The 15,766-nt window shown below is 40.0% G+C and overlaps 1 protein-coding gene across 2 annotated transcripts in view; it reads left to right on the top strand.

The window, feature by feature from the left end:
* The first annotated feature begins 6,951 nt into the window (after positions 1 to 6,951).
* EPRS1 (glutamyl-prolyl-tRNA synthetase 1) overlaps positions 6,952 to 15,766 on the top strand; it is a 66,522-nt gene continuing 57,707 nt past the window's right edge. For both annotated transcript variants that reach the window (XM_036096194.2, XM_078078374.1), the window contains exons 1-4: positions 6,952 to 7,129; positions 10,884 to 10,968; positions 13,896 to 13,995; positions 14,848 to 15,004. In XM_036096194.2, the coding sequence (XP_035952087.2) occupies positions 7,084 to 7,129; positions 10,884 to 10,968; positions 13,896 to 13,995; positions 14,848 to 15,004 (388 nt within the window). In that variant the 5' untranslated portion in view covers positions 6,952 to 7,083. The remainder of the gene's footprint in view (positions 7,130 to 10,883; positions 10,969 to 13,895; positions 13,996 to 14,847; positions 15,005 to 15,766) is intronic.

Below are 15,766 nucleotides of genomic sequence, written 5' to 3'. Positions count from 1 at the left end.
GCATGTGCTATTTGTTAGTTACTGCTCTAGGTACTAAACGTTTGGTGGTGGACGTAACACTGGCGTAAGTCTGTTCTGTTGAGCTCATATTCTCGTGAAGCAAATCAGATAAGGAACAAGTAAATGAAATTATTTACCTTCTGGTAAAGCTGCAGGGGAAATCAGTTAGGAAGATTAGCTAGAAAGCAACAGGGGCAGGATGGGGGGCTGGAGGAGGATCTCCTTTATTTTTTTCAGATTTTATTTGAGAGAGAGAGCATGAGCAGGGGGAGGGGCAGAGGGAGAGGGAGAAGCTCTGTTCTCAATTCTGATTTTCACTGCCTTAGTTTAGGCCTTCATCTTTTATTTTCTCTCATATAGACTGTTGTAATCACATCTTTTTCTTTTTTTTTTTTTAAAGATTTTGTTTATTTATTTGACAGAGACACAGCGAGAGAGGGAACACAAGCAGGGGGAGTAGGAGAAGGAGAAGCAGGCTTCCCGCGGAGCAGGGAGCCCGATGCGGGACTCGATCCCAGCACCCTGGGATCATGACCTGAGCCGAAAGCAGACGCTTAACAACTGAGCCACCCAGGCACCCCTGTTGTAATCACATCTTAACTGGTCTCTCTGCCACCATTTCTGCACACCCCAATCCATCTGCCATATTGCAGTGGTCCTTGTAAAATGCAATCCTAATCATCTCCCTCAGCCTCACTTAAAAGTCTTCACTGATTTCCTATCACAGGATAAAATCTGACTCTTCAGAACTCTTTATAATTTAGTGTCTGCCTACATTCTAGCCTTGTAATCTCTCATTGCAAAATATTTTACATTCTGACAGTAATGAACTGGCAAGTTTTCTAAATACACACAGCTTCATGACTCCAGGCTTTAGCTCATGTTCTCCCTTTGAACTTTTTTTCCATCCCCTACATATGCCATCCTTTACTATTTTCTCCTCCCTCCCCAACTCACCATGGATAATCATTTTCCATTGTCTGAGTTACCTTTGTACTTTGTGCAAACTTTCATTTATTCATTTGCCTTTTGTTTTGTTGATTTTTTCTTTTGCTGTGCAGAAAAACTTTTTATTTTGATGTAGTCCCAATAGTTTATTTTTTCTTTTATTTCCCTTGCCTCAGGAGACATATCTAGAAAAATGTGGTTACAGCTAATGTTAGATAAATTATTGCCTGTGTTCTCTTCTAGGATTTTTATGGTTTCAGGTCTTACATTTAGGTTTAATCCATTTTGAGTTTATTTTTGTATATGGTGTGAGAAAGGGGTCCAATTTCATTCTTTTACACGTAGCTGTCCAGTTTTCCCAACACCATTTATTAAAAAGACTTGTATATTCTTGCATATACAAGGATTGTATATTCTTGCCTTCTTTCTCATAGATTAATTGACCATAATTATAACTATAGGTTTATTTCTGAGCTCTCTATCTTGGAATTGTTACAGTCTTAATAGGAGTCAACAGTTTAATGTGACCGTAAAGAGTTAATGTGGTATACTTTAATAGCATTGTGATGGGCAAAATAAAAGAGACAGTGCTTCTGCCTGCACTCTGCCCTGATCACACCACACCCAGAACATTTTGTACAGTTCTGAGGATCACATTTTAAAAGGCACATTGAGTAACTGAAGCATGTTTTGAAGAGGGCAGCTGGGATCGATTAAAACTATCATTTGAAGGATTATTGAAAGGACTGGAGACATCCGGCCTAGAGAACAAAGACATGGGAGATATCATGACAGCCTTCAATGTATGAAAAGTCATGTGGAGGATCCCAGAGCTGTTCTGCAGAGCCTCTGAGGATAGTGGACAGATGAACAGAAAAGCAGATTCAGGTGCATCTAATAGTAATAGGTGTTTAGAAACAGAGGGGGCTGTCTTGGGTGGTATTAAGTTCCTCGTCACTGAAGTTGTTCAAAAACAGGTTATTTGGTTATTCATTTTTTTATTTTTATTTTTTATTTTTTTTTAAATGTTTTATTTATTTATTCATGAGAGTCAGAGAGAGAGAGAGAGAGGCAGAGGCAGAGGGAGAAACAGGCTTCCCGCTGAGCTGGGAGCCCGATGCGGGGCTCGATCCCAGGACTCTGGGATCATGACCCGAGCCGAAGGCAGACGCTTAACCATCTGAGCCACCCAGGCGCCCGGTTATTCATTTTTTTAGAAGGGGGGGGGAAGGGGGGGGGCAATGAGCAAAAGGAGAAAGAGAATCTCAAGCAGACTCCCCATCGAGCGCAGAGCCTGACACAGGGCTCGATCCCATGACCCTGAGGTCATGACCTGAGCCCAAATCAAGAGTCAGATGCTTAACCGACTGAGCCACCCAGGCATCCCTTGTTTGTTGAATAAATGATTTCAGTATTCTTTGTGCATTCCCTAGTGCATCATATGGTAAAAGACACTTACTATGAAAAGAATTTTGAAAAGAGACCCAAGGATTTCTCAGCAAATAAATAGCGATCTTTTCCCTATATATCATATAAGACTCAATCACTCCATAATATTTAGTGACTGTACATCCTTGATGTGCAGGAAACTCTGTTGGACCCTTGTGAAACTTAATAACATCAAAGAAATCTTAAAAGTCATATTGACCAAGAGGTGTATGTTTGGGAGAGGGTAGATATCAGTGTAAACTACCGTAGTATTAGCACTGCGTGAACACATTGCTTACTACTACGTGGAAGCTGTGACCAAATCTGAAAAAATTACGTGAGGCATAAGTTGATGAAGTAGAAGGGCCCACAACCAGGGAGGAATGTGACTTTCACTTTGGAGTTCTTAATAGTCATAAAATAATGCTGAGCATGATAATACAAGTTTTCTCATCTTAATGGCATCATATAGCACTTGATAATTCTCTTTCCCCTACCCCCTCTAACCATTACCTCATTTAGCTTTACTAAAGTGTTTCCACACATTGAGAAAAAGTTTTATCCCTTGGCCATTTATGATACTGTGACCAAGAAAAATAAAAGGCTCTTTCATTGTTTTATGTTTAATGAAATTATGAGTCTATAATCTTAAATAAAGCTGATATGTAATAAAAGGGCCAGAACATAGGAGCTGAAGTTGCAGCAGCATAAGGAGCACTCTGCTGGGGCACGTGGGTGGCTCAGCAGTTAAGCGTCTGCCTTCGGCTCAGGTCATGATCCCAGGGTCCTGGGATCGGGCCCCGCATCGGGCTCCCTGCTCAGAGGGAAGCCTGCTTCTCCCTCTCCCACTCCCCCTGCTTGTGTTCCCTCTCTGGCTGTCTCTCTCTGTCAAATAAATAAATAAAATCTTAAAAAAAAAATAACTTTTGTTATCTTGGGCAAGGGATTTCTCCTGTTCTTTTTCCACGTATAAAGTAAGTAGCTAACAATAGGTGGTGCTCAATGTACTCTTCAGCTCTACACGATGCTCCTGACTAAAGCAGATAGGATCTCAAAAAGAAAAGGGGGGGGGGGCGCCTGGGTGGCTCAGTCATTAAGCGTCTGCCTTTGGCTCAGGTCATGATCCCAGGGTCCTGGCATCGAGCCCCGCATCGGGCTCCCTGCTCAGCGGGGAGCCTGCTTTGCCCTCTCCCACTCCCCCTGCTTGTGTTCCCTCTCTCGCTCTCTGTCAAATAAATGAATGAAAAAAATCTTTAAAAAAAAAAGCTCTCTGCTAAGTGATTTTAAAGGGATAAATTTAAAACAGAAAAAGTAACAAAAGATGATTCAAGACTACTCTGATTTCAAGTAGAACATTTTGTCTAATTTACTAGTGGAGATAAACCATCAATGGAGAATATGAGGTTAAACAGGTAACAGTTCCATTTCTCACTTTTGTGTTTGTATGTTATAAAAGACAATCTGTAAATATTATGTCTGAAAGGCTATAGATAAGAAATGCAAGATTAGCAAAAATTAAAAGCTTAAAGACAGCAAAAGCGATATGTGAAGGTATATTCAGGTCTGAGATTTGAATAAGAAGTCAGTCATATGAAAATCTGGGGGAAAATAATTTCAGGCAAAAGGAAAGTGGCACAAACAGATAAAAGATGTGCTAGTATTCTTTTTTTTAATTTGAGTAAGTCATTGGTTTACTGATAATATGTTTCATAAAAGAGATATATGAGTCCCAGATATTACCTGAATTCAAAGAAATGGAGGAGTCTGGGTTAATAAGTTTGAAGAGCAGGTGTAATTTGGTTTCATTAATGTAAAACAGTTCATAAACGATATTTCAACTTCAGAAGATGCAGTATTGAAATATTCCTTTGTCCATTCTTGAAGCTGCATGTTTTGTCCAAAGGGATTTATTTTTATTTATTTTTTTTAGAGAGAGAATATGCATGGAGATGGGGGAGCAGAGGGAAAGGAAGAGAGAGAACCTTACCGAGACTCCATGTACAGGGTGGAGCCTGATGCGACACCTGACGCAGAGTTGGAGCTTATGATCCTGAGATCATGACCTGAGCCAAAATTAAGAGTCAGACGCTTAAGCGACTGAGCTGCCCAGGTGCCCCTGAAGGGAATTTTTTTTTAAAAGGGAATTTTAGTGGGTAAAGTGTAGGTTTACGTGTGTGGAGAGAGAAATAGGCAGACATGCCATTTCGACTATTAAATTCTCTGTTATAAACTGATATTTAGAAAGGAAAACAAATCAAATAGAGCCTATTTATTTCTAGCAATCAATTTACTGGAACAACTCTGTGAGATTTTACCGAAAGTAGTTGACTGGCTGATAGCATCTAGGGAGAAGGGGCTCTGCCAGAGAGAAAGATGCTGTTGGTTTGAATGTGACTGAAGAACAGAAGGGTGATCACAATGGAAATTTTCATAAATTGGCAATGATGTTGGAAGTTTCCATGCCAGTGTCAGCTGCAGACTCTCTGCCCTGCTCAGTCACCTCCACAAGGGACTTGTGTAAGATTTTAGACACCTTAGCCCCCTGGCTCCTGGTCATGCCCTGTTGACTGAACGTATCCGCTATTCCCATGGCTCCCAGCATGGGCCTTGACATCAGAGCTCTTCCACTTTGAACGGCGGGAAGTACAAATCTACATCTCTCTTGCTCATATTCTGTGAGTTGCCCAGGTTATCAATTTTTTAGTGGCGAGTTTATCAAGCTTCTGCAGACCACTTACTTCATTTGGCAGCAGCAAAATCCTGCTGAGATCTGCATGATCAATCCTGCTTAGATCAGCAAAGTCGTGCTTGCCTTTTTATGGTATTCCAGGATCTTGGCTTGTACATCCTTCAGGAAGGCAAAACTAAAGACCTTGCTTTGTTGCATCATCTGCTTAGATTTGCTCATATTCTTGTTCAGCCAAAATTCTCCTTCTTCAGTATGTTCTTTATCAAAATCCTGATCCCACTGCCCTTTGAAATAGACTTGTTCATCGGAACCAGTACAACAGAGCTGCTAGCAGAGCCATTGGAAAGTAATCCTTGATGTTCTTCATTTGTTTGCCTTTCCACCCAGGGATTAACTCTTCTTTCTTCAGCGTTTACATAATCAACAGATTCCACACTGGCTAGGTTAGGTTTGTTAACGTTATCCAAGTCCTGAAGAAACTGATGCATCATTTTTCCATAGAGCCTTTTGGTCATGATGTTCAGTTCATGTGCATCAGTGGGTTTCTTTAATTCAGTAAGAAACTTTTGAAATTGGTGATGCAGACATCTTGACTTTCAACCTGACCTGTTGTAGCCCTTCCTTTTGTGTGTCTGTGACTTCATTAAAGTGTGTCAGATTTCCCTCTCCTAGGATGATGTAATCTCGAGATCCTTAACTTCATTACATATGCAAAAACTCTATTTCCCAATAGTCACATTTACAGGGACTGAGGGCTAGGACTTGGACATATCTTTTCTTGGGAGACACAATTTAATCTACTATTTACCCCAGTGAACCGTACCTCCTGGTATTCATGCCTTTGTGCAGTCCTCTCTTTTGTATCTGGGTGGGCCCTGTGGGACTCACTGGTCACCAATCAAATGTTGCAAAAGTGATGCTGTGTGATTTCCAAAGTTAGATCAGAAGGAACGTGGAAGTTTACATCTTGGTCTTTTGGAACCTTCACTCTCGCAGTCCCAGACACCCTGTAAGAAGTCTTTAGGCTTTAAATGCAGCGGACCCAAGAAACTATGGAGAGGGAGTGGGGTCCAGCTGAGCCTAGGCTTCCAGACTTCCCACCGCAGGCATCAGGTGAGTGAACCGCTTCTGCACCTTCGACCACCCTAGCCTCCAGTTAAATAGCACCAAGTGACCCCACTTAGTGCCACGTGGGGCAACTGGTGGTGGTGGTGGAGTGGTGAGGTGAGATGGTTTTTGTAATCAATCCTTGGGCCCTTGACTCGAAGCGCGCGCACACACACACACACACACACACACACACACACACACACTCCCCTCCCCCACAGAGGGTGGAGAGGAGAAATCCGATGACCTTGTGAAAGGCACGCTTGCAGAGTCCAGGCAAACAAAGCCCAAACAAATTCGGGCACCGCTTTTAGTAATGCCTTTTATAAATTAATCCTTCCTTTTTAAGCACTATTTTCACGTACGAAAATAACTTGGAAACACATTCTTCTTTTGAAAAATATGAGGAAACATTAGAAAAGCTCCCCCCATCCCCAGCGGAACCATGGCTGCCGGTGTGGTGTGCATGCTTCCACGACTTTTCTGTGTTTACAAACACAGTGCCATCAACACACTGCTCCACTTGCGGGCTCTGTTTCGTGGCTCACGTGCACGCCTCTCACACGGTGGAAACGGTCTCATAACTTGCTCTCCTCACTTTACCAAGTGTCGTAAAGTCCTGTTCACTTCAGCGTCTATCCCAGCGGCGTAAATCGCCACGTAGGCCCTCCTGTCCCCAGATGCAGAGGGGCGGGGTCGAAGGCCTCGAGCCCGCGGCGGGGCGGAGACGGCGCACGGCGATGACGCAACGCGGTGTGCGCGGAGACGGCGGCAGCCACGACGCAGGGGAGGGGCGAAGGCTGCGGCAACGTCAGGCGCGCGCACACGTTGCAGCTTCTTGCTTTCGGCGGGTTCGGAGAGGTTCTGACGGCCAGGCAGGCGCACTGACAGGTAGCCGCAGACCGGCGGAGATGGCGACGCTCTGTCTGACCGTGAATGCAGGAGACCCTCCGCTGGGTAAGGGGACGAGGCCGCCGACCTGCGTGGGTTGCATCAGCCGGGGAGGGTGCGGGGCAGGGAAGGTCGCCGCGCCCGGCGTTGCGCAGTGGCGGTCACGGTCTGGGAGATTAGGCCTGCCCTCTCCTCGAAACTGTACACGGAGTAAGCTCTGCGCCCCTCATCTTCCATCCCCTGGCATGTGGATCTGCTCCTGAAGACCGTTTTCTCGGGCGTGGAGGGAGGCGTGGTGTGAGCCCAGGCAGAGCGACGCGTCGCTCGGCTTCGGACCTTTTCTCTTAAGAGGGATGACTGTCAGCCAACTCCCCTCCCTTTTTGAAATGGCTTTCCATAGAGACCTAGAGCTGCTCGTAGAAATAGCGTTTTGAAAGTTAAAATCATCGTCTTCGCGTCCCCTCTTTTAGCATACCCCCCCTTTACTTACATCTCCCTTCCTCCCTCTTCTCAGAACAGATCTTCAATCCACTTGACTACCTTATGTTTCGTTGGGTTCAAGGGGAACAAGGCAGACAATTGTAGTAGCTGACGTTGCATTACAACGAGGTTGCATTTATTTTTAATTAATGGTGGCAGGGTAATTGCTGGAACACTCAAGTACACTGCGGACTGATAGGGTTGCTTTACTACACACCCTTATGGATGTGGTCAACGCCAGAGTAAACGTCGGATCTGTCACATTCCTAGTACATGTTAAGTTCTATTTGGATTTGCTTTTTCTGTGTGGCCGAGATTACTGTAGATAGATAGTTTAGGATTTCTGCTTTTTTATTACTTTGGGAAATAACGCAAAAGAATTTGAGTAGTTTGTTAATCTCCTATTGGTTAATGTGTATGCATAGTATAAACTCACAAGTACTTTTTTTTTTAAAGATTTTATTTTTAAGTGATCTCTACACCAAACATGGGGCTCGAACTCTATCGCGAGATCAGGAGTCACCCGCTCTACGAACTAAGCCCTCACAAGTAGTTTTTTAATGTGGGAGAAGTGCAGACTTTTAGATGCAGTTGACAAAATTACTCATTGCATTGTCAACTTCGGTGGTGTTCTGAGTCTTTTGGAATAAAACCCACAATTTAATAGCCATTTTAAATATTTAAAAAATGCTAATGTTTTAGCATATTGATTCCAGTAATTATGGGCTAACCTCACACAAATCAATAAACTCTAAAAAAAAAAAAATGGGTTTGCTCTTTGGGCTGGAAAGTACTAGACAGTGTGGTCTCATGGTTAAGAGCAAAAACATTTGGTTCCTGGAGACCTGGGTCAGATCCTGGCTGCCACACCTTGGCGGGTTCTGTGTTTGGCTTCTCCCACAGTCCTCTGATTAAGAAAGGAAGACTAGTATTTTCTGCATAGGGTTGGTTGCCAGAATTAAATGAGACTGTAGGTAAAATTCTGATATATTTTAGATATTCCATAGCTGTAGTTTTCACTAATGTTACTTAGCAAATCCCCCTGTTTCCTTAGTGATCCCATTCTGATTATTCTGAAAGAGGATCTTAGAGAAATTTATTGTCATTTTGAACTGTAGACCAATTATAGAGTATATGTTTGCTTTTCCCCTCCTTTTTTGTTTTTAATTCTTCCCACTGTTTGATTAAAAAACATCTTTAAATCAATAAAATTGGATGAAATATTTAGAAAAATAGATTGCATTGCTGGAATTTCCCTGTTTTACATGCATTCAGCATGTGAAGTGTTTTTTTTTTTTAACGTTAAAATAATTTCAAACTTAAAAAGGTACAAGAATAGAACCAATTACTTTCCCCCCCCGTACCACTGAAGAGCATACTGCAGATAATGATGCTTCAACATCAGGAATATGCCAACATACAGCTCTCTTAAGCAAGGAACCTTTTTACATGACCTGGTAGGACCATCAAAATCAGGAAGTACACATTGATACCATTCTTCTGTTTAATGCAGACACCCTGTTCATATTCCAACACTAATTGTTCCAATAACACTCAGTAGTACAGGGATCAAAATCCAGAATCATGCTTTGCACCTAGTTGTCATGTCTCTCCAGTTTCTTTCGATCTGGAATTTTTTTTGTCTTTCCTTGGCTTTCATAGCTTTGACCTCTCTGAAGACTAAAGACCAATTACTTGAAGAATATCCCAATGATGTTTCCTTGTGGCTTTATTCAGCTACACATCTTTGGCAAGAGTAGCACGGAAGTAATTCGTTGCTCTTCATTGCAGCCCATAAATTGGTGCATGAATTTGATTTTTCCCATTACCAGTGATCTAACCTTGATTACTTAAGATGGTGTCAGCCAGCTTTATGGACTGCAGAGTTTTCTCTTTGCATTTGACAGACATTTTGTGGGGAGATGCATTAGGACCGTGTAAACATTCCACTCAAACCTTCGTTTACGTGTTTCAGCACCCATTGATGCTCCCTGCCCAACTTGATTATTATTAAGAAGATGCCAAAAGGTGACCTTCCAATTCTGCTGTTCCTTCTACATGTATTAGTTGACATTTTTCTGACAGAAGATCTTTTTCTTTCCCATTAAAAAAAATTCGTAACAAAATGTCTCAGGTTATAATCTGTATTATTTACTTTTACTCTTTTAATTTAAAATTTTTATTTTTTAAAATTAGTTTTATTGAGCTATAACGTGCATTTACTAAACTTCACCAATTTAAAATTGACAGATACGTACAGTAACCACCGCAGTAATGATAGAGAATATTTCTCTCATTTTGGAAAGTTCCCTTTTGTCCCTTTGCAGTCAGCTTCCTTTCCCCATCTCTGGTCCCTGATAGCCACTGATCTGCTTTCTGTCAGTATTCTATTTTTTCTAGAATTTCATATACATTGAATCATATCATATATATTCTTTTGTACCTAGGATAATGCTAACTTGTTGCCTGTAACAGAACTTCAGAGCTTCATGCTTTTTATTTGCTATATAGGATTTCCTTGTATGGACACATTAAAACTTGTATCATTTACGTTAGTAGTTACATTGCTACTGTTTGCCAGTGGGAGCCCCTCCAAGTTGGCCTCTCTGTCCTTTTGGCTTATCTGTTTGATTACTTCTTGCTTTCTAGCACAGAATTTTCCAGGTCTGTCTTGTACCTTCCCTGCCACAGCCCTGTTTCTGGTGGAGCTTGATATTTAGAAATCAGTATCTGGGTGCTGGTGGTTCATGTTGGCCAAATTTAAAGGACAAAAGATTAATTAATCAATTTAGGATATTTAATAGGTGTTGAGAGGCACATTACACCGTGTTTTAGAGTTTAATTTCTGGGCCTGCATTCAGTTCCTGAGTGTCACATATTTAGTCAAGGACTTTGGGTTCATTATTTAATCTTTCCAAGCCTCAGTTTCCTCTTCTGTAAAATGGAGATAAAGATGTTTACGTCTTAAGATCACTACAAAGATTAAAAATTATAATGACTGTAAAGCATTTTAGCATAGTGCCTACCACATAGTAATCACTCTGATGCTATTAACAGTAGTTTTTATACAAGGCACTGTTCTCATTTCTTGTCTCCTGAGGGAAGAAAAGATTTATTTCGATGCCCTTAACTGGAAGCTGAACATACTCAAAAGCAGTTGGAGTATGCCAGTGAATAGTTTCTTATATATTATTTTCCCAAGACCAGAAGATGATCCTTTCTCTTTATAGACTACTGGGAGAGAAGTTTACTCCTTGGTTTGTTGAGTCATGCTTTATGATTCAGGTTTTAAATACTACATTGTTAATAAAGAAAAATCTTTTCATCTCATTCCACTTAGGAGCTTTGCTGGCCGTAGAACATGTGAAAGACAACGTCAGCATTTCTCTTGAAGAAGGGAAAGAGAATATTCTTTATGTGTCTGAGTAAGTACTTCTGTGTCTGTTTTCAGTACTGAACAGCATTTTTTAAATATTCAGAATTCAATGTTCTATGCTTGTTTTATTTGCTAGTTGGTAGATTAACTCTAGAAAGAAGTATGCTTTTCTTCCTCATTCTTAAAAGAAGTATATCCAGAGGCTTATATTTGTCAGCAAGCTATCTGATCCCACTTATAATCTAAAAGAAACTAGAAACATACAGAAAGATTTTTTTTTTCTTTTTACTTTTCTGTTTTTGCAGGTTTCTACAATGAGCATATATTGTATGGTTTTTTTATTATTTATTTATTTTTTAAATTTTATTATGTTATGTTAGTCACCATACATCACATCATTGGTTTTGATGTGGTGAGCATATATTGTATGTTCTTGATTAAAGTGAATCATGTGCATCCCAGGATATATGGAAGATTAAACTTTTTTTTTTTCTGGAACCCACTGTGAAGAATAAAAAGAACTGGAAGGGGAGATATTATTATCCTTAATTTTAGTTTAATGAAACTGAGGAATAGATATAACCTGGTTTCAGATTCTTTTAAGAATACTTCGGGGCGCCTGGGTGGCTCAGTCGTTAAGCGTCTGCCTTCGGCTCAGGTCATGATCCCGGAGTCCTGGGATCCAGCCCCACATCGGGCTCCCTGCTCCGCGGGAAGCCTGCTTCTCCCTCTCCCACTCCCCCTGCTTGTGTTCCCTCTCTCGCTGTGTCTCTCTCTGTCAGATAAATAAAATCTTTAAAAAAAAAAAAAAAAAAAATACTTCACCACATAATAAAATCTGGACCAAATTGAAAGAAGTTTTCAAGGGTATTCTCAAGCTGGATACAGATTTGAGATGTGTTTAAAAGGTTCATAATAAACTGACAGAAAGACTTATATTGGGAAAGGGGCAAGATACATAAAAACACATACTCACACACACTCTTCTCCTCCCCATCTCCTCCTTCCTCCCAGTGTAGTTGTATCATAATTTTGGTTAGGTCGCCATTCAGTGTTTACACTGTAATGACCCGGTAAGTTTTATTCATTGCTGAGCCACATATTATGATTATTTTTTTGTGTACAACTTTTACTTTTCCATGAATAATTGTTTGCTTTGTTCTCTTTCTTCTGAAGCCTCTCTGATTCAGGGGTCTGTAGGAATATTTTCTTTTGATTCAGTATTCTGAAATTTCACAGTAATATGGTCTGGTTTGGGTCAATTTTTTTTTTTAAAGATTTTATTTTTAAGTAATATATACATCCAATGTGGGGTTCGAACTCACAACCCTGAGATCAAGAGTCACATGTTCTACTGACTGAGCCAGCTTGGTGCCCCGTGTGGGTCTATTTTTAATCTGTTCCGCTGGGTAGTTAGTCTCCTTTCAATGTGGAAACTTGGAAATCCTTCTGTTTTGGAAATTAAAAAAATTTTTTTTCTTTGATGATTTTCTCCTCCATTTTGTATTCTTCATATGGATGTTGGGATTAAGTATCACCTTCATTTTTCATCTATTTTTCCTTTTTTCTTTACTTTCTGGAGAGTTCTTCAACTTTATCATTCCTATTTTTCTATTGAGTTTTCTATTTCTGCTATATTTTTATTATCTAAGAGCTCGATTTTTTATTTTTTGAGTACTCCTTTTATAGTATCCTTGTTTTATGATTGCAATATATTGTTTCATTGCTTAAAGGAAATTTATTTACTTTTTAAATTTTCTTCTCCCTAATTTGCCTAAGTTGCATTTTTCTGTGTGTTTATTTTGGTTACTGTCTTTCACATTAAAAGCTTTCTTCAAATATTTGGTAACTCCTGATGACCTTCTCAGATTTTAACTGGAATTTAAAGCTGTTTATAAGTTCTGAATTCAAGGGTAGACTTGTTAGCTCTGAGCATACTTTGTGATGGTCTGATTGAATGGTTCACTTAGCGGGAACTTCTGATGTTAGTATCCTTAGTTATTTCTTCTTAGGCTGATCAGATTATTTAGTGAAGACTTTCAGTCTCCTGTTTGGAAGATAAAGAGTTGATGCCAGAATATTTTGGAAGCTGAGGGTGGGAAGAAGGCTTTGGATCTCAGCATCTAGTATGTATGTATTCATTCTCCCAGTTACCTGCATAACCCAGTTCACAGCTGTGCCAGATTTCCCCCAGTTGAGAGACCTTTGTTTTACTCTTTAGAGAATAAGGCTTCAGTTTTTGCCAAGATTGAGTAAGAGGAATGGTTCAGCTGAGCAGAATAGGGTTTGGTGGTGTCTGTTTCCCACTGATTTGTAAATAGACTTTATACCCCTCCTTATTTAGCCCCAGTTCACTCTCACTTCCATTGATTCATTAGTCTTTTGTGGATTCTAAAATTTAGGTTGGGTTGGTTTTCAGCTTTGTCCACTACCCACTTAAAATTCAGTTTCTTCAGACTTGTTGAATTCACCTGCTGTTTAGCTTCTTAAACTGTATTGTGACTGTTTCTTCTCCTTAGTCTCTTTCCTTATGGGTGTGTGTGTCTTTTAAAAAAATTTTTACAGAACAATTTTGATGGGGTTTGAGCTGTCCTCTTTACTTGGAAGTTGATACAACTAGCCTCTCCATGACTGTATATCCTTGATTTCTCTGCCTTGATTTATTTTAAATCGCTATTGATCTTGATATCCCAGTTATATTTTCATATTTCCACCACTGAATAGACAATATTTAGAAGGACAAAGCATTATAGATAGTTCACTCTAAACCGAATTGTTGGATTTGGCTGAACATTCAGAACAAATTGGAGTTTGATAGATACAGTAAAGAATACATTAGGCGGATTTTTTTTAAACTGTAGTTGAAAATACATGGTAGATATAAGGTTTAATATTTTTATACTTCTTTGTAAGCCTCATGACTGCTACTGATTTGCTAGAGCTGTGGTAATATTTTATCTCATGCTTGTATTCTAGAAATGTGGTATTCACAGACATAAATTCCATACTTCGCTACTTGGCTCGAGTTGCAACGACAACTGGGCTCTATGGTTCTAACCTGCTGGAACATACTGAGGTAAGGAATGAACATTTCCTTGGGTTTGTTTTGATTTATGTTCTGTTCTTTTGAGAACTTCATTTTATTGTTGGCTTACGTACTATTATTATATGTAAGGATATTCATGGAGTTTAGTGGTAGACCTAGTTAAGGAATTCTCATCCTGTTTTTATTTTCGGGGGGGGGGGGGGGAGAAAAACACCTAATGTCTCCTAAGTTTGAACTTTTAATCCCATACGAGCTGTCCTGTTGGGTCAGTGAGTGCTGTCTTCTTCCTAGATTCCCAGGAAGGAATCAGGTGAGGCAGCAGGCCTAGAAAAGTTAAGAGATTTTCCCAGGGTCACACACGTAGTTTGGATCCCCTTTTCCTTTCTAGGTATACACTTTAATTAATTACAGCAGCAGTAGATTAACTTCCAGTACTGCTGTTTAGATGCTTTCTGTTTGTTTGTATTCAGCTCCACCTCTCCTAATTTTTATAAAATTCAGTATACAAAGAATAGTTGCCTAGGCATTTAGTTTTAAATTTTACAGGTAGATGAATCTGTTTGGCTAGGTATCACCTATTGGTTTTGGCTAAGTATCACCTAGTGGGTTATTCCTTCCTGCTGCCAGTTCTCAAATCTTTGTTTTTCTTTTTCTTCTCTGAAGTGCTTCTCTGCACTCCTGGGGGGGTGGGGGAGAAGCACAGAACTATAACAATGAAATTTGTTTATTTAAATGCCAATTTAGATCTCAGGCAACCAGAATTAAATCCATATAATGGCAAATCCTGTAATTTGAGATGAGATTAGGCATGATTCTGAGGTCATTTGTTTGTTTAAATCTAAACCCTGAGGTGCATTTCTTTTCGATCTTTTATGTCCACAGATTGATCACTGGTTGGAGTTTAGTGCTACAAAATTGTCTTCATGTAATTTGTTTACTTCTGCAATCAACGAGCTCAATCATTGCCTGTCTCTGAGAACATACTTAGTTGGAAATTCCTTGAGCTTAGCAGATTTGTGTGTTTGGGCCACCCTAAAAGGTATCATTTATTCTTCCTGAAGAATGCTTTATTTTTATTACTTGATATTTTGCTGGATAAGAAGTGTGCATTTTTCTATATACACATATGTATTGTGCATGTGCACGCGTGTGTGTGTAGAAAGAGAGTCACTTAGGACTTCCTTGCAAAGGAATGACTGCTTTGGCTATTTTATTCCTGTCCAGGCACAGGAATTCCCAATCCTTTGCTGTCCTGAGAGGTCTTTTCTCTCTCACTAACCCAACTCCCTTCTGCTTGAGAAGCTGACCTTGGTCCTGCTGAAGAAGCCCTCATCCCATTTATGTCAGCACCTCTGTTGTCTCAGTCGTTCCTTTACTCCAGGTTGTTGTCTTTGATCACTTAGTAGGGGTATATGTGTGTTTGAGGGGGTGATCTGGAGTTGTTCCTCCTGGAGGTCACGGATTCTCTATTCTGACTACTTGGCAACAGGGTAGGATTATAGGATTGATGAGAGGTATAAAGAGGACTTAAATTTTGTTGGCTTATTTTCTTTAAAAAAAACAAAAACAAAAAACCTGAAGCAAATATGCCAGAAAGTTTTATCATTCTTTAAATCTGCATCATGTGGGGTTTTTTATGTTGTGTGTACTATTTTTGTGGCTAAAACTTTTCTCCGAATTCAGTTAAATTGTTATAATAATAACCAACATAAAATGAAGGCCTTTTCTAATTAGATGTTTTCATATATAGGTTTGACATTTTCATCTTTTTGATTTTTGACTTAGTATTCATGAAAGGATA

This window comes from Halichoerus grypus, chromosome 7, assembly GCF_964656455.1.
Source record: "Halichoerus grypus chromosome 7, mHalGry1.hap1.1, whole genome shotgun sequence".
NCBI classification, from domain to species: Eukaryota; Metazoa; Chordata; class Mammalia; order Carnivora; family Phocidae; genus Halichoerus; species Halichoerus grypus.
Note: the sequence above shows the minus strand (reverse complement) of the source record. Positions and strands in the feature narration are given on the sequence as shown.